The sequence below is a fragment of the Pipra filicauda genome, unplaced genomic scaffold (assembly GCF_003945595.2).
Source record: "Pipra filicauda isolate LSUMZ 115617 unplaced genomic scaffold, ASM394559v2 scaffold769_size99583_pilon, whole genome shotgun sequence".
NCBI classification, from domain to species: domain Eukaryota; kingdom Metazoa; phylum Chordata; class Aves; order Passeriformes; family Pipridae; genus Pipra; species Pipra filicauda.
The window spans coordinates 1-16,958 of record NW_024104941.1 but is presented as its reverse complement, the minus strand read 5'-3'; the positions used below and the strand labels follow the sequence as shown (position 1 = coordinate 16,958).

At 58.7% G+C, this 16,958-nt stretch overlaps 2 protein-coding genes across 3 annotated transcripts; one reads left to right on the top strand and one right to left on the bottom strand.

Annotated features, from left to right (window-relative positions):
• Window positions 1-50: 50 nt before the first annotated feature.
• On the bottom strand, window positions 51-2,617 carry LOC113999382 (aryl hydrocarbon receptor interacting protein). 2 transcript variants are annotated; one of them, XM_027742782.2, is made up of 6 exons: window positions 2,465-2,609; window positions 2,138-2,317; window positions 1,801-1,989; window positions 1,127-1,303; window positions 894-1,035; window positions 51-808 (listed from the first exon to the last, which is right to left on the bottom strand). In XM_027742782.2, exons 1-6 carry the CDS (start codon window positions 2,561-2,563, stop codon window positions 603-605), a joined length of 993 nt encoding a protein of 330 aa, XP_027598583.1. In that variant the 5' UTR covers window positions 2,564-2,609; the 3' UTR covers window positions 51-602. The 2 variants fall into 2 exon arrangements, with proteins under 2 accessions (XP_027598583.1, XP_027598584.1); XM_027742783.2 differs by having other exon boundaries at window positions 649-808; window positions 902-1,035; window positions 2,465-2,617.
• A 934-nt stretch (window positions 2,618-3,551) lies between these two features.
• On the top strand, window positions 3,552-13,551 carry LOC113999375 (scavenger receptor cysteine-rich domain-containing protein SCART1-like). The gene is made up of 14 exons (XM_039389764.1): window positions 3,552-4,007; window positions 4,078-4,395; window positions 4,485-4,802; window positions 4,876-5,178; window positions 5,253-5,567; window positions 5,687-6,430; window positions 6,519-6,890; window positions 6,972-7,151; window positions 7,302-7,397; window positions 7,609-7,692; window positions 7,919-8,197; window positions 10,974-11,144; window positions 11,463-11,525; window positions 11,761-13,551. Exons 1-14 carry the CDS (start codon window positions 3,641-3,643, stop codon window positions 11,844-11,846), a joined length of 3,696 nt encoding a protein of 1,231 aa, XP_039245698.1. The 5' UTR covers window positions 3,552-3,640; the 3' UTR covers window positions 11,847-13,551.
• The last annotated feature ends 3,407 nt before the right edge of the window (window positions 13,552-16,958 follow it).

Genomic DNA, 16,958 nt, shown 5'->3' with positions numbered 1-16,958 from the left:
CCTCCCTCCAACTTTTTTTCCCTCATTTACCTCTAACAGCAGATTTTCAGTGACCAGGGGCTGTGACTGGTTTTACTTGAGTTTATCTTGTCATAGCACGACTGGAGGTTTATAGAGATAGCAGGAACAAGCCGTTATTCTATATAAAATATTCCCGACGCTGACATGATGAGAGGAAACACTGGTTTGGGGTGATAGCAGCAGCCTGGAGAAGTGACAACAGTGTGGCACAGAGAACAGGCAGGAAGGGGTTGGAGCTGGGGCCGAGGCTGTGTGGCCACCATAAAGTATAAAAACATCAAATAAGGGATACAAGTTGGCAGGGAGCAGCGGGCTCCTGTCACCCACGTGTCCCTGGTGTGACAATGAGCAGAGTCTAGAGCCCAGCAAAGAGCTTCAGCCGTGTGCTGCGACGCTTTACGCTGCCACTTAAGTGCCTGGCCATGTCCCTGGGCCACGGCGAGCTCCAGGGCCACTTCCACTGACTTCAAATAAGTAAAATCTGTATTAAACATTAATAAACATCCATGACCATTCCACATGTGGAATATCTAAAGGAACCTGTCCCGAGAGCGCTGGGCTCTCCGCTGTGGCCGTGGGCTCTACTGGGAGAAGATGCCCTTGAAGCGGATCTTGTCCTCGGCGTCCTTCTCCCGCAGCCGCGCTTCCAGGCTCCGTAGCTCCTTGGACACCACGGGGTGCAGTGAGGGGTCGAGGGACAGCACCTTGGCGAAGTCAGCCTGCGCCTCCGCCACGTTCCACACGGCCGCGTGGGCCTTGCCCCGCTTGAAGTAGGCCTTGACGTTGTCTGGGGGACAGAGCCGGGGGTCAGCGGAGCGCCGGCATCTCCCCGTGCCCACTGCAGCCGCCCGGGATGGACCCTGGCTCCTTACCCTCGTACTTGTTGAGGATGGAGGAGCAGTGATCCAGCACCTCGTAGTACTCCTCGCTCTGCAGCTTGCACTGGCAGTAGTTCAAGAGCAGGGGTGTGATCTTCTGGTCGAGCTCGATCCAGTCCGGAGAGCCCGGCTGCTCCTGCGGGGTGAGAGAGAGCAGGGAGAGTGAGGGGCAGCTCCGAAGCCCTGCATTCCAGGGGCCATGCCTGTGTGCATCCGGGGGGCCCCACCTTCATCTGCAGGTTCTTGAGACAGGCGATGGCATCGTAGTATTTGGCAGCTGCCTCGGGCACCTTGCCCTGCCGGTACAGCTCGTTGCCTTCCTTGTGGATCAGGGGCACAGCCTGGAGCTTCTCCTCATCCGTCATGGCCCATGGGTCCTGCTGGTAGGAGCCGGGCGGCTCCACCTGTCAGCACCCCATCATGGAATCAGAGAATAGGATCATGGAATCACTTAGTTGGAAAAGCCCTCTAAGACCATGGAGTCCAACCATTAAATCCAGCACTGCCCGGGCCGCCACTAAACCACGTCCACGTGTGCCACATCTGTGTGTTTTTTTGGACACTTCTAGGGATGGTAACTCCACCACTGCCCTGGGCAGCCTGTGCTAGGGCTGGACAACCCCTTCCATGAAGGAATTCCCCCAATATCCAACCTGAACCACCCCTGGCACAACTTGAGGCTGTCTCCCCTTGTTCTCTGGGGGCAGAGCCTGACCCCCATCTGGCTCCACCCTCCTGTCAGGGAGTTGTGGGGAGCAAGAAGGTTCCCCCTGAGCCTCCTCTTGTCCAGGCTGAGCCCCTCCTGGTGCTCCAGACCCTTCTCCATCAGGGCAGAGCCCCAGTGCCCACAGCCCCCGCCTGGGGCAGGGATGCTGCTGGCTGGCATGAGCAGGTCCCTCACCTTGAGCACCTCGATGTCAAAGATGAGGGGCTGGGGGTTCTTCTGGAGCTCGTCGAGGTCGGGGTACCCCAGGGAGTAGTGCTCATGCATCTGGGCGATGCTGCAGCAGTGCCGCTGGCCCTCCAGCGGGTCCTTCCCCGCTGCGATGTTCCGCAGGCTCTTGGACACCAGCGGGTAGAGCACCACGTGCTGCGGGAGGGGAGGGAGCCGGGATGTGGGGAGGGAAGGCGAACACGGGGGTGCTCCAGCCTCGGCCCCCCGGCTGGGGCGCAGCGGGGCGGCCGCAAGCCCCGCCCCTAAGCAGCAAACCCCGCCCCCCTGTGCAGGCCACGCCCACCTTGGTGTCGCAGCGGAAGCGCGCACGCTCCCCCGGCCGCATGGTCCGCAGCACCGCCTCCCACACCGGCAGCTTGAACTTCTTCCCGGCGATCAGCTCCATGGGCTTCCCCCGCGCTCGGCTGTCGTCCAGCGGCGTCTCCTCATCGTCGCACCGCAGCGTTCGGTAATGGAAGGTGGCCTGAAGTGGCAGGAGGAGCCCGCGGCATCACCATGGCAACACAGAAGGGAGGGGGGCGGCGCATGCGCGCTTCGCCCCCGCGTCCTGCTGCTCCCGTCGCCCTCCCTCGCCCCCCCCCGCCCCCGCCCGTCCCGCCGCGGCCCTGACCTTGGTGCCGTCGCGGAAGTCCGGCAGCGGCCCGGTGCCCTCCCGCAGCACCTCCTTGTGCACGCCGTCCGCCCGCAGCTGCTCGACCTGCTGCGCCATCGCGTCCCCTCCGCCTGCGCCGCCCGCCCCGGCTCGGCCGCCTCCGCCGTCGATCGGCTCTTTCCGGAGCTGCGCGGCCGCCCGCGGCGCCCCCTGCCGGCCCGGCGGGGGCGCTGCGGGGCGTGGGCTCCGCGCGGGCGGGGGCGGGGCCATGGGCGGGGGTTCCCGCCCCCCCATCCCGGGCCCCATTCCAGCGCCTGTGACAGACACGGTGCCGTGTCCTTGGAAGGGTGGAGTGGGAGGCGCTGACGGTGTCCCCGGGAACCACTGCCAGGGTCCCCGCCCGCCGCGGGGAGACCGGAGCTGTGCCGTCCCCTGCTGCCGGCCCGGCCGGGTCTCCGTGCAGGCGGGAGGGCCGGGCAGCTGTGGCAGGTCCATGCGACACCATGGGGACACCCCAGGGCTCTCCAGGGTTGGGAGCAGCCCCACAAGCCGCGGCGGGGTGACACGGGGGCGCTGGCATGTGGCAGGTGCCCGGTCCCACGCGGGACTGGCGGCAGGTGGCGGTTCCTGCGCCGCTGCAGGTGTGACCCCGCCGGGAACACGCTGTTCCCCCGGCACTGGCACTGCAGCAGCGGCTCAGCCCCGTCCTCACCCTCAGGCACAAGCGAGACCCCGATGGAGCTGCTGCTCCCCCCTCCCGCGCGCCTTGTTTGCGGTGGTGCTCGGTGCCGGCTCACCCAGGCGGGTGCCCCACCGAGTGGGTTCTGTGCCCCCCCGTGCCTTGCCCGTGCCCAGGTGCCGGCGCGCAGAGCGGCGGCGTTATCGGTGCCGGCGCAGGTGGCAGGAGCCGCGTGCGGTCGGTGCCTCGGCCGCGTCCCCGGCGGGCGGTGACCGCCTCCTTCCTGCCCCGGCGGCGAGGCGAGCGCGGGGGCACAGCTGCGGCAGCCCCGCCATGTGCCACCGCCCGCGCGAGGCACCGGGACCCGCCGCCCCCGCGGGGAGCCGGGGGCTGCTCCCACCGCCCGGGGAGGGGGCACCCGGGGAGGGGGCCCCGGGGCTCTGCCTCCAGCCGCTCCTCGGGGCGGTCCCGTGGAGGCTCCGGCGGGATTGGGGCTGAATCCTGTCAGCGCGGGGATGGCTCTGGCCGGGCTCCAGCGGCAGAGTTGGACTCACGGGGGGAAACAGGAGGGGCCCCCCCGGCCCAGGTGCTGGGGGGGGCGGCTCCCCCCGGGGACATCCGTGTGCCGGCCCACTGTGGCGAGGTGTGTGACGCCAGAAGCAGAGCCGAGCCTCATATTTGGGCACGAAGCAGGTTATTGGAGGCTGTGGCCCCGCAGCTGGGCGATCCCTCGGCTGATAAAGGCTCCCCTGGTGCTGCCGCCTGCACCGGCTCCGGCGCTGCCGCTACATCATCCCCTGCCTGCGCAGGGGGTGCGGGACCTGTCGGGGATGGGGCCGGTCGTGGCTCTGGGGCTGCTGCTGTGCCTGCAGCTGTGTGAGGGTGAGTGGCGGGGTGGTGGGAGCGGGGACCCGCCGGTGCCGGGCCCGGCTCAGGCCCCTCTGTGCCGCAGGCTCCGGGCAGCTGCGGCTGGTGGGGGGCGGCGGGCGCTGTGCCGGACGCGTGGAGGTGAATCACGACGGTGAGTGGGGCTCTGTCTGCGCCTACGACTTCGACTGGGAAGCCCTCTGGGCCACCGTGGTGTGCCGGCAGCTGGGCTGTGGCCGCGTGGCCTCGTCGTCCCTGTACGCCCCGTTCGGGCAGGGCAGCGGCCGGATCTGGCTCCAGCTCTACTGCCGTGGCACCGAGGAGGTGCTGGAGGAGTGTCGGAACTTCGGATGGGGCCAGCACTCCTGCGGCCACGAGTGGGACATGGGGGTGACCTGCACAGGTGAGGGGGACAGGCTGGCCATGCTGGGACACCCACCTTGTGCCAGGGTGTGCCGGGCAGGGCTGAGCTGTGCCGGTGTCCCGGTGCAGAGGCCGTGGAGCTGAGGCTGGTGGGCGGCGGTCCCTGTGCCGGGAGGGTGGAGGTGAAGCTGCGGGGACACTGGGGCTCGGTGGCAGATGAGATCTGGGACATGGATGATGCCGAGGTGGTGTGCCAGCAGCTGGGCTGTGGCTCGGCTGCCGGCGCCTACTCCGCCCGCGACCGCTTTGGCACTGGGGGTGGGCTCGTCAACCTGATCCTGGTGGACTGCAAGGGGGACGAGGCCACGCTCTGGGACTGCGAGATCCGCGGCTGGGGACCCTACAATGGTTTCCAAGACGACTTTGACACCGCTGTCATCTGCCAAGGTAGGAGCCGGGCTGGGAGGGACGCGGCACTCCCGGCACATCCCTCAGTGCCAACTCTGCACTGCTCCTGCAGGGTTTTCCCGGCTGGTTGGAGGTGACAGAGCCTGTGCCGGGCGGTTGGAGGTGCGGCAGCGCCAGGCCTGGGTTGGCGTCTGCGCGGAGCACGTGGACATGAAGGTGGCCCAGGTGGTGTGCCGGGAGCTGGGCTGCGGCACGGCGCTGGCCATCCCCGGCAGCGGCCGGTTTGGGGCGGGAACGGGGCCGCTGTGGGAGGGGGGGTTCAACTGCACCGGCAGCGAGCCCCTCCTCAGCGCCTGCGCCCGGCGGGTGCCCCACAGCCAGGGCTGCGCTGGCCACGCCACCATCATCTGCTCCCGTAAGCACCGGGGACACCGGGGGGTGTTAGGGGTCCCCCCAGCATCACCCCCCTGAATGCCCTTTCTGCCACAGCCTACACGGGCTTCCGGCTGGGGAACAGCAGCTCGGGCTGTGCCGGGCGGGTGGAGGTGGAGGTGAGGGGCACGTGGGGGTCCGTCTGCGCCACCGACTGGGACCTGCCCGATGCCGACGTCCTGTGCCGCCACCTGGGCTGTGGCCACGCCGTCACCGTGCCCCCGGGAGGCTCCTTCGGCAGCGGGGACGGGCCGCTGAGGCCGGACGCCTTCGGCTGCAGCGGGAGCGAGCGGCACCCGGGCGAGTGCCCCGTGGCGGTGCTGGGGGAGCCCCCCTGCAGCCCGGGGAACGCCGCCGCCGTCAACTGCTCAGGTCTGTGTGGCACCTGTGGGAAGAGCCTCCAAGGGCTTTTGGGACACCCCAAGACTTGGGAGCGGAGCACTCAGGGCTGTTTTGGGGTAAAGGGAGCGCTGAGCCAGGTCATTTTACAGGCATCGTGAATTCCGTGCGGCTGGTGGAGGGTGAGAGCCGATGTGACGGGTGGCTGGAGTTGGCCATAAGCTCTGGGGTCTGGCGCCGTGTGCCAGGAGAGGTTTTGGCTGAACGGAATTTCAGTGTGGTGTGTGGGAAGCTGGGCTGTGGTGGGCTGGACAAGAGCCATGCTGTCGTTGGTACGGTCCCCGTGTGGAACATGAGCGATTCAGAGCAGAACATTACAATAGAAGTGGTCCACACTCTCTGGAAGATGACCAACCAGGAGATGCCTGTCTGGCTGAACGACTTAATAATCGGGGACATGACCACCGGGCCAACCGACATCCCTCACGGGGCAGCCATCGTCTGCTCAGGTGGGTGTCCCGAGAAGGGCCGGGGTGCTGGTGCCCCGAGCAGCCCCCAGCCCGGTCCCTCCGTGCCCGCAGGCAGCCGGCGGGTGAGGCTGGCGGGCGGTGCCGGGCGCTGCGCCGGGCGCGTGGAGGTCTATGCCGGTGGCACCTGGAGCAGCGTGTGCCAGGAGCGCTGGGACCTGCGGGCCGCCGCCGTTGTGTGCCGGGAGCTGGGCTGTGGCGCGGCACTGGAGGCCCCCGGCTCGGCGCGCTTCGGCCCCGGGCCGGGGACAGCGTGGCCGTACGTGGTTGAGTGCGCCGGGAGCGAGGAGTCTCTCTGGGAATGCCCACGCTCGGAAGGGCGCGAGTGCGAGCGCGGGGCCGGGGCCGGGGCCGGGGCCGTCTGCTCAGGTGAGTGTCGGGTGTCCCCGGGGCGGGGAGCAGCAGAGCCCCCCGGAGGGTTCCCGTCCGTGCCGTGACCCCCCTGCACCCCTCGCAGAGCAGCTCTCCCTGCGGCTGGTGGGCGGGCGCGGGCGCTGCAGCGGGTACCTGGAGCTGCTCCACAACGGCACCTGGGGCCGCGTGTGCGCCACCGGCACCAGCCCCGGCACCGCCGCCGCCGTCTGCCGGCAGCTGGGCTGCGGGGACGGGGGGCAGCTGGCACCCGGCCCCGCCCAGCAGCCGGCCCCCGCCTGGCTGGCCTGGGTGGGCTGCGAGGAGGGGGCCCGCTCGCTCTGGGGGTGCCCCTCGGCACCCTGGCACCTGCAGGCCTGCGGCCCCGGAGGGGACGCCCACGTGTCTTGTGCGGAGGACAGTGACAACCCCAGCGAGACAGCCACCACCCCGTGCCCGGACGGGGCCACCTGCACAGGTAGCTCTGCCCGTGCCAGCAGCCCCCCGACCGGGCCGGCTGGGATCCCCCTGCCCTCACTGCCTGGCCGTGTCCCCACAGCTGTCCCCAGCAGCAGCGGCCCTGCGGTGGCCAGGGGGACTGTGCCGGTGCCAAGCGGGCAGGTGCCCAGGGGGACTGTGCCGGTGCCGGTGGTCCTGTGCGTGGTCCTGGGGACGCTGCTGTGCCTGGCCCTGGGCGCCCTGGCCGTGCTGATGTGCCGCGCCCGCGCTTGGCGCCGAGGTGGGTCCCGGCGGGTGGGTGCCGGGGCAGAGCCGCTTTGGGGGTTCAGGGGCTCCCCCCGTGTGGAACGGCTCGGAGGGTGGGCAGTGGGTGCCCCCGGTGCCACCCACGGTGCCCACGGCCCTGGGAGAGCGCTGCCTCTTGTTGCAGGCCCCGGCAGAGCCGTGGGTGCCATCCCCGACGCCATCTACGAGGAGCTGGACTACAGCGCGATGCCGGAGTACCAGGAGGTGCCCAGTCGCCCAGGTCGGTGCAGCCCCCGTGCCCCAGCTCTGCCCGGACAGGGGGGCTCTGCCCCACAGTCCCACCGCAGCAGCGGGTCCTGGTGGCACAGCACTGGCTCCTCCCCGTGGTGTGGGGGGTCCCTGGGTCCCATCACAGCCGTGCTCTGTGGCTGAGGTTGTGTCACCCGCGGTGCCACCTCTGGCCACCCCAAGACCCTGTTTTCCCCCTGCAGGTTCCCCGCGGGAGGGCTCCGTGAAGAAGCTGCTGTGTTACACCGGGGACAGCGTGGAGGGGAGTGACACCGGGGCAGCCCCAGGTAGGGGCACAGGGCAGGAACCCAGCGGGGAGCACTGGGGACAGGGGACACGGAAGGGCTGGGGAGCTGAGGGGACAGGTCCCCCCTCGTTAGTGGGCAGAGAAGCATCGCCCTTCCCTGAGGGACCAAGGGCCACCAACACATCCCTGGTGGCACAGCCGGAGGGGGATGGCACAGCCAGTCCCTGCCATGGCCACCGGGTCAGTGCCATGTTCCCCCGTGCCAGTCCCAGTCCCCCCTGCCCTGCCTGGGCACAGAACCCCAGATGGCTACGACGATGCCACAGCAGGAACCCTGGGTGGCTACGACGATGCCATGGCTGGAACACTGGATGGCCACGATGATGCCACAGCTGGAACCCTGGATGGCTACGACGATGCCATGGTTGGAACCCTGGATGGCTACGACGATGCCACGGCCGTGCCAGAGGAGTCTCCCGCTCCCAGCACTGGGGAGATCTCCGAGGGAGTGGCACGGAGGGGCTGGATCTGTGTCCCACCCACAGGTAAGAGGGACCACAGCTGCTCTGTCCCCCCTGGAGAGCCACTCCACGGGAGGTTTGGCAGCGGTGGCGAGCTGGGATCCATCAGCAGATCCACGGGGGCTGCAGAAACACAGAAACACCCCAGGTGGGGTCTGGAGGGGGGACATGGAGCTGTCCCCCTCAGGCACCTGTCTTTGCTGTCCCCAAGGTGGGAGCTGCCCCCCTCCAAGTCCCCCCGGAGCCACAGGGGACCCCCCGGGACAGCCCCCGGGGCACACGGACTGTGATGATGTCGGCACCGGCGCCCCGGGGATGTCGCAGTGAGGATGTCCCGGCCACGTCCCATCCCTGGGGACACGTGTGCGGGGTGGGGGGGCTCTGTGTCATCATCTCTGATAATGTCATTTGGGGCACTCCGGTGTCACTGGGGGGGTGGTGTTGTGGTGGAGAAAATGAGTGGGGAATCAAGGCGGTCAGGTGGGTTCCCCCAAAAAGGGAGGGGACAGCCCAAAAATGCCTAAAAATTCATAGGGAGGGGTTGTGTGTCTCTGTAAAATACTAAAGCCTTTTAAATTTGTTATTTTTAAATCTGTTGACAAGTAATACTAATTCATATAAAAGCTGATTTCAAAACAAATCCTCGTATCTGCTATATTATATGCGGGATTTTAGGATATAATAAATTCCAAACGTGGATCCATAGGGTTTGAAAATGAAAATAAAACTTTTGTATGAATACGTTAAACACTGAAGGGCTGGAAAATGTGAGGCAGGCACTCGCTGTGCAGCAGCAGGGGCAGCTCGGTGTGTCGGGGGTTGTTCCTGTCCCCTCCCTGTCACCCCAGGGTGGTGGCACCGAGCGGGGGAGGAGCGGCCGGGCCGGGCTGGGGCCGGGGGGGTTCCCGGGGCACCCGGGACTTGTGGTCTCCCGTCTCTCCCGGGGGGGTAAAATGAACATTTTGAGTTAAAACCGAGGCAATTAGTGAGGGACATTCTGGGGGGAAAATCAAGGTTCTCCCAGCGGGACAGGAAGGGACAATTCTGGGGTAAAACCTGAGCTGGGCAGGGGAGGTTTGGGGATCAAACCTGAGTTCCTGTGCAGGGGGCAGAAGGAACGTTTGTGAGGGAAAAGCAGAGGCAAATTGTGAGGGGGAGCAGAGGTGACATTTTCCATAGAATTGCTGAGGTAATTTGGATGAAACAAAATCACCGTTTTTGTGGGGTGAATCCGGGGGTACCTTATCGAGGAAAAAGGAGCCTTTCTGAGAGAAAGGCTGGGAACTCAGAGATGACTGAGGCAGAATTTTGGACAGAAAAACTGAGGTTCCTTAGAGGGGACAGAAGTGACCCTTTTAGCTGAAAACTGGGGGTAATTTAGAGGGGACACGACCTCTGTTATATGTAAGAAAGTGGGGGGTGATGTACAGGGGAGAGAGGTGGCATTTCAGAGGGAGTGGCTGAGCTGGTTGGTAATGGCTGAGATCGACTGCAAGCTGCAGACTGAGCCTGGGACCTGAATCCTTTCCAGTCAGCAGGAGCTGTTCCCAAATGCCATCCCCTGGCTCATAACTCGGTAAGATTGTGTTCCTCCAACCCAACCCCCAGGTGCTGATGGAACCATTGCCTTAGGTGTGTTTAGTTTGTGTCTGTGAGAGCTGGGATTTTGGCTAGAGAGCTGTTGTTGGGAACAAAAGGTGGAGTAAATCTATTCCATGGATGTGTAAGGAAGGACTGAGTAGCAGGGAAGAGGAGGATTTATAAACTATATCAATATTTGACCCAAATTTGGGGTGAAGCAGTGGTGGGGGTGGTTGGGTTTGGTCTGGGCCAGTCAAGATCAGCCATAAACAACCTGCCAGACCCCTGAATCTTCAATGGACACGTCCAGCCCTTCAGCAGAAACCCAAGTCAGTAATTACTACAGAGGTGAAATTATTGAAAAAATATGGGAAAAAAAAGGAACTTTTGTTCTGCATGGCAAACCTTCTGTTACTCCTTGTGCAGTCTCTGCATGCTGTTCTAGGAGTTACTGTCCAGGATCTTTCTAACAAAACCTGTTAGAAATTTAGATGTAGGATTCAAATTTGGGTCTGTTCCCCACAAGACTCCTGCAGAGCCTGAAGGACTGGGGTGGTGACTGCTCTCAGTGAAGGTTGTTTTTTAATATTCTGTTCGATTTCCCTCATCTCTGGGCAGGAAAGGCAAGGGTTTGGGTCAGGAATTGTACAAGCAAGGCCTGTGTGTCCATGGATGTCTCCCGTGTGTGTCCGTGGCAGGGCTGGGACAAGGACTCGTGCAGTGACCGAGCTGGCACTGGAGCTGCTGCCATTCTGAGTCATTACCAAGGTGTGATTAGAGAAGGAGGACAATGTCCAGGGATGCTGAAGAGGGGGATCAGCTGAGCTGGGCAGCAACAAACACGAAGCTGCAGGGATTTGGGTGCTGCTGGGGATGTGTCACCTTCCAGCCGAGCATCCGTGCCTGGCATTCCATCCCCCCTCCGGAGGTGGTTCTGGCTCTGGGGGGGCAGCAGGATCCATGGGGATGGAGAGAAGCACCCCCAGGGCCATCCCCCAGCTGTGGTGCCGAGTATCCCGAGGGCTGTGCTGGGAGCGAGGAGAGGAACATCGTGTTCCCTCCATCCCTCCGGGTGCTTTCCCACAGCCTGGAGCCTCCCGGCTCACACGGAGCTCACACAGTTCCCTTTAAAAAGGGAGGCAATGGAATGTTGGGGCTTTTTTTCCTTCAATCTTTCGAGGTAGTGCTCTGAATTAATTTATTTCTGTCTTGCTTCCAGTGGTGCATTCCCCAGCAGTCCCACGGCAGCTCTTGGGCAGTGCAGCTGCCAGAGGTCCCTCTGGACTGTGGGACGGGCAAAAACTCCAAATAAAAGCACGTATGCAGATTCTGAGACTGTTACAAAGACAGGCGATGGGACATGGAAATAACATCTCTGTTTTGGATCATGGTTGGTTTTTAAAAAATTATTTCCCACTAGTTATTGTTTATTCTCCCCTTCTATATGTTAAAGCAATTCCATGGTGGGGGAAGAGTGAAACATGAAGCTAATCCCGTGTGCTTTCATGGTGTGTTTCCTGATGTTCATGATGTTTGTTGAACTGCATGTCTAAATACAAGTGTTTTAGTAAGAAATCTGTCTTGGAGTTATGGCATACACCCAGTAAGCCGAGATACTTTTCTACTGGCCTTAATATTCATCTTTATTTTGCCTTTCTAGCTATCGTATAAGAAAATTGTTCTTACAAATGTAAAAATGCCTTCCCAGGTGTGCTCGAGCAGGCCTGGCAAGCAGACTTTTCAGCTCGCGTGGTGATGCCTAAAAAGCCAGGTAGGTGGAGCTGTTACATCATGAAACCTTGAGTTCAGCCTTTTCGAGGAATTAGGTGTTAGTTTTTAATTAAAACTTTGCACGGAATTCTATTAATTATGGTTTGGAGGCTAATGCTGCTTATAAATATGGGGCACGTATAAATGTGAGGAATTACAAAGTAGAGGGTTTGATTTTGGACTTCTGAGTAGTTTGGATTAAACTACATCCTCACATGAACTTTTTTAAACAAAAGCCATCAGGATATGCTGGGATTGCTCCTGCTCCTCCTCTGCTGCTGGCTCTGACTCGGTGGCACATAAGAAGGATGACCTTCAGTGACGTGCCTTTAATCTAAGAAAGATGAGTAAAAAAAAATAAATCACTGTTCAGTCCTGTTGCATGAAGGTAAAGCACTGCTCCCAGGTTTGTAAGGTGTAAAAGATGTGCTTCTTCAGGAACTCTGGTTATACAGAGCAGAGAGGGGAAAGACTCTCTGGCTCAGGATTATTTCTCGATGATGTAGTTGCTTTAAGTGATTTGCAGGATGAAGAGATAGTCCTCAGGTGTCCTCAGAGGCAAAAACTGGAATCAAGTCAAGGATGCTGCTGGTCTGCTGCTGTTTCTTTCCAAGCTGCTTAATGGCACTCATTAGGTTGGCTTGGGCTGATTGTCAAGGGGGAAGTAGAATTGCCAGAGGGGGTATTTGTTTCCTCTTTTAGCAAGGGGAAGGAAAAAGGAAAATCCATGTGATGGAGGTGAGGTCGATATTCGAGGCATTCCACTGGGATAAGGAAAACTGGATACGACAGTGCAAGCCCCATGGGTGCTCCCAAAATCCCTGCAGCTGGAGAGAGGGGGGAGACTCCTGTTTTCTGACCAAATAACATGATGGGATGCAGTTTCCAGTTGCCCGAGTCCATAAAACGGAGCATTTGGGAGCTGTGGGGTTTTTAAGAGAAGCAGCTTTGATAACTTTTCTAACTCACCACACAGCTCCATAGCAAATAACCCAGGAATAATTTAAGATTCTCATCCCTGACAGTTCTGAGACACAGGTCAGGCAAACCTCCTGGCACAGACTGGGTGTATGTATTTAATCCTGTCTCAGCGCTGAGAAGCTGTCTCTCTTTTGAGGCCCAGTCAATTGTAGCCTTCTTTTATTATAACTGCTGTTCTCTCCCAAGGGAATTAGGAGCATCTCCTTTTTTCTTCAAGATAACAGCAGATTTTGCATTAAAAAAAAACAAAACAACAAAACCACAAACCCCTCCCTACTACCAGAATTGGGCTGTAAAAGATTTTTTTGTTTGCTTGCTTTTTTACTCCCACGGTGAATAAACTGATTTCCAGAAAATTTCTCAGCATGCTTATTCAATGCCTCTCACCCATTTTTTTTTTGGAAAAAAACCCAACCAAACAACCTAAAATGCCCATTTTCAGCAAAGAAAAGACAGTTTCTGTGTTTTCTTTTGTGGATGAATTGATCTCTCCATGTCTCTTTTGTCAGCTATTACCTCTCTGTTGCTGTAACATCTGGCACAAGAAAGAAGTGCTCTGGTGAAGAAACCACCTGGGAAGAAACCAAGGATCCTAAGAGAAAACTGTCCCTGACAAAAGGGCCTATAAGAAACTTCAAATTATTGGGGGTTGAGAGAGAAAATTAGAAGCAGAGTGTGGGAAAAGTAAATAAGTACTGAAAAGAGAGTGAACTCCGGCATGAATAGGTTGTATACAGAGAAAAAGATCTGGCCAAGTAACAACAACAACAAGCAATAAGTTGTTAACAGATGCTTGAACTTCATATTGAAACAGCAGAAGTGTTGATATAATTCTGTTGATATAGCTCTGCTGTGTTACTGTTGGCAGAAGAAGTTAGTTTAACTTTAGGGGAAGGGTAAATTGTAGGCTCTTGTTTATTTTCTCCGGCTAAAAACCTCTGACTTGACTTTTTACCTGTTTTTGTAGTGAATTTTCATCATACCATGTAAGTATGAAATCATTCAGACAAACATTTCACATGTCAATAAAGCTGTGTGTGTGTATATTAGCCCGGCACATTTCATTCCTCTAAACCATGTTTATTACTTAAGCTCTGCAACATCAATTTTGCACTTGGAAAAACAGAGGAGCAGAGAAAACAGAAAGCCAGGGTTGTTTGCAGAGGAATGTTGTTGTGAAATAAGCCAGGGAGGAAATAAAAAACCTCCCCAAATAGTGGTGAATGATCATTAGATCTCTTTTGAGGCCTTTTCTATTTCTATTTCTATTCAGTTCAGTCCCTGCTCTGTGACTGGCTGAGAGCGAAGCAAAGGAAGTTGAGATCCAAACTGGAAGTTGCTGTTCATCCAGGGAAATAATCCAGCAGTTTTGATCACCAGTCTTGATAACTAACGCTAATTAATTTCTCAAGAGTGTATAAATTTGGTCCTTATTTTTCTGAGCCGCTGTATTGCCAGTTCCTCAGCCCAATAAAACCATGAAAATGTAAATGCTTAGCACATTAAAGTTTATTTTCTGCAAACTGAGGTGTTTTTCTTCAGTCTCCTTCTTTGTATTAGAAAAAAAATATTCAGAAAAAAAAAGGTTGGGATAACAAAAACAACTATATTGCAGAAAATGAATAAATTTTGCATCACTTGGAAGTATTTCTTACAAGCATATAAATAGTCCTACACCACAGAACTTCATCCTCCCACCTAAGGAAAGGGTTTTTCCCTCTTTCCTTACTGAGGAGCAGCACTTGAGTGTCTGTTGCAGAGCATTGCAGTTGAAATAGCAGCATCAGGGATTTTTTTTTGTGTGTGTCTGTGAATATTCAGCTCTAATCTCTGCTGCATTAACAGGCTCTGCTTTGCACCTGGTCACTGTCATGAAAACGGTGTGAAAAATGTAAACTTTTTCAGAAGGGCCTCTTCACAGACCAGAAAAATACCCAAGCGTCTCCCAGAGGCACTAAAAGTTTGCTTTGATTAACAGAAATGAGTGAGCCTGGTCACACTTGCTTGACTTTTGAGTTAAACTCAGCAGTGAGTTCACGATGCCTGTGATTGGAGACAACGACAAAACCAAAACGGGGGAATACATTTCCTAAGGACAAGTATTACCTCAGGCACTAGTGATTTTCATTCTTCCCTTCCAAAATGGGCCAATACAGTATTTTCCATAATAGTGAGTCACTACCTGAGTGCCATTTCCCTCATTTCCTTTGAAAACATGAGTAGTTTTGTGTAGCCATTAAGTGATGCAGGATATGATTAGGTTACTTACTCACGGGGATTTAGATATAATAAATAAGAAAGCAAATCTGGTTTCGTCATCCCCCTTCCTTGATTCTTTGGGGGAGGAATTATTACTTTCTGCTTTCTAAAGAAACGGGGACCCCCCGGGCCGGCCCCGTCCGGGGGTCGGGAATAATTTTAAAATTATTCCAGAAAGAAACAGGGGAGTGTAAAACATACCGGGATGACTCTTACGTCCACCAAATCATTAGAATTGGAAGCCTGTGACCTCACCTCTGTCCCTGTTATTGTTTCCGGGAAAACCCTACGATCCCACAGTTTGGAAGAGAAATTCACTGGAACGATGACCAGGTTTGCTCTGACAGAGCTCGCGCCGGCCCCGTCCCCCGGCCCCGCCCTGCCCGCCCCCAAAAACGCCGCTGTCCCCGCAGGCCCCGCTCCCCGCCCCACTCCCCTTGTCCCGGGAGAGCTCCCGGCCGGGCCGTGGCCGCGGAGCTCCCACCCGCCCTTCCCCGGCCCCAGCAGCGCCCGCCGGGGCTGCGGCGGCGGCGGGAGCCGCGCTGAGGGAGCGGGGGGCGGGGCCGCGCCGAGGGGCGGGGCCGGGCTGAGCGGGCGGGGCGGGGCCGCAGGGCCGGGCGGGCTGGGATTGGGCGGAGGCGCTCGAGCGCTGATTGGGCAGCGCTGCCGGCCCGCGGTATAAAGGGCCGGCGGGGGGGGTGGGGCCGGTTGTGTGTGAGGGCTGAGGGCGCGGCCCCGCTGCTGCCCGGGCTGCGGAGGGGAGAGCGCCTTGGCCGCTGGGTTTGTGGACCGGGGCAGCTGGGGGGCGTTTAGGGGCGCGTTGTGCTGGGCAGCGGGGTCCGAGTAAGCCCGTTACCTGCCGGGTGACCCCGTGGGGAGCCGTGGCGGGGCTGCGGGGCTGTTGTTCTCTGGGTGTCTCAGGGTTTGCCTCGGAATCCCAAAGCCTTTCCCCGTGCAGGGTTAGGAGGCAAAGACTGGTGTCAGTTTCTTGGTGCTGCATTAATGCTTTTTGCTCCTTCTCTGTCCAGTTGTGCCCTCCCTGGGGCTCAGCTCAGGTCCGTGCCCAGCGGCTGGTGGAGTGTGGCGAGTTGTGCTTCCTGCCGGGCGGGAGCTGCCTTGGGAAGCTGCTCCGTCCCCACGGCTGTGCCGAGCCCGGGAGCTTGGACAGGTAAGGGCAGGGCCCGTCCTGCCGGTGAGAATTGGGTTTGACTGGGGGAGGATGGAATAGAGTGTGTGCCTGTTAACTCCACGGAGAGCCAACAGCTGGGAGAGACCCCGAGCAGGTTTGGTGCCACGAGAGCAGCTTCAAAAGACCTTGAGTGTTGGAGAAATGTCCAGGAGAATCGGTTCCCTTTTTGCAGGGAGGCAGTTTGCAAGGACAGAGTGGCTGCTGAGCTCTCTGGCAAAAATACTCCCCTTGGGATGTACAGGGTGAGGAAATGTTGGCCACGTGTGGGCTGGAGCAAAGGTGTGTGGGTGCCTGTGTGTGACACCCGTGGGTGTGCAGGAAGGGGGTCCTGGTGCCATTGGAGCTGCCAGGGAGCCAAAAAGGGCTCAGTTGTCTGAAAAAGGCAAAAGCCATGTTGGTCTCTGTTGACACCTGCACCAAAGGAGATGCAAATTTTCCCCCTCTTGGTTGCACAAAGCTCCCAGGAAAGGCAGCTTTAGATTCCAACTCACCTTTATGCTAAAGGTTTCCTTGCTCTCTCAGCAGGATGTCGAGTGCCACCGTGTCCCTGAGGTCACCCTTTCTCCTGCTGGGAGAGCACGAGGTGGATGGAGAGGATCCCCAGGTATCTGCAGGCACAAGGGACTCGTACAGATGTGATTTTCCTACAGCCCTCATAAGATAGACGTTCAGGGTACCATGGGTCATGTGCCAGCTCTCCTGCTGGAGCTTTTGACTGCTATATTTGGACACAAAGAGTAGAACTAAAGTCAGGTCTGTTCTGGAGTGTGTTACACATGCGCAAAGCTCTTTCCCTCTATTTGTTTTCTGTTCTGGAAAGCACAGTCTGGGGTTCCTGGGTGCTTCCTGTTAAATGAAAAAAAATTTTGTACTGAAAGGTGAAAGGAGCTGTCTGTTGGAGGTCAGATGTCCATGATAAAAGCTTTATGCTTTTTCAGTCAGTAAGCTTCTAAAATATCTTAGTGTGTAGGAATGCCTGGCTTCTAAAACTTGCCAGTTGGGTTT

What these genes read in the sequence shown, in the direction of transcription:
- LOC113999382 (XM_027742782.2), bottom strand. Translation starts at nt 2,563, where the DNA reads ATGGCGCAGCAGGTCGAGCAGCTGCGGGCGGACGGCGTGCACAAGGAG. An exon ending in ACTTCCGCGACGGCACCAAG is followed by an intron (nt 2,318 to 2,464) that starts GTCAGGGCCGCG and finishes CTGCCACTTCAG; the next exon opens with GCCACCTTCCATTACCGAAC. An exon ending in TTGACATCGAGGTGCTCAAG is followed by an intron (nt 1,304 to 1,800) that starts GTGAGGGACCTG and finishes GGGTGCTGACAG; the next exon opens with GTGGAGCCGCCCGGCTCCTA.
- LOC113999375 (XM_039389764.1), top strand. Translation starts at nt 3,641, where the DNA reads ATGGCTCTGGCCGGGCTCCAGCGGCAGAGTTGGACTCACGGGGGGAAA. An exon ending in GTGCCTGCAGCTGTGTGAGG is followed by an intron (nt 4,008 to 4,077) that starts GTGAGTGGCGGG and finishes TCTGTGCCGCAG; the next exon opens with GCTCCGGGCAGCTGCGGCTG. An exon ending in CATGGGGGTGACCTGCACAG is followed by an intron (nt 4,396 to 4,484) that starts GTGAGGGGGACA and finishes GTCCCGGTGCAG; the next exon opens with AGGCCGTGGAGCTGAGGCTG.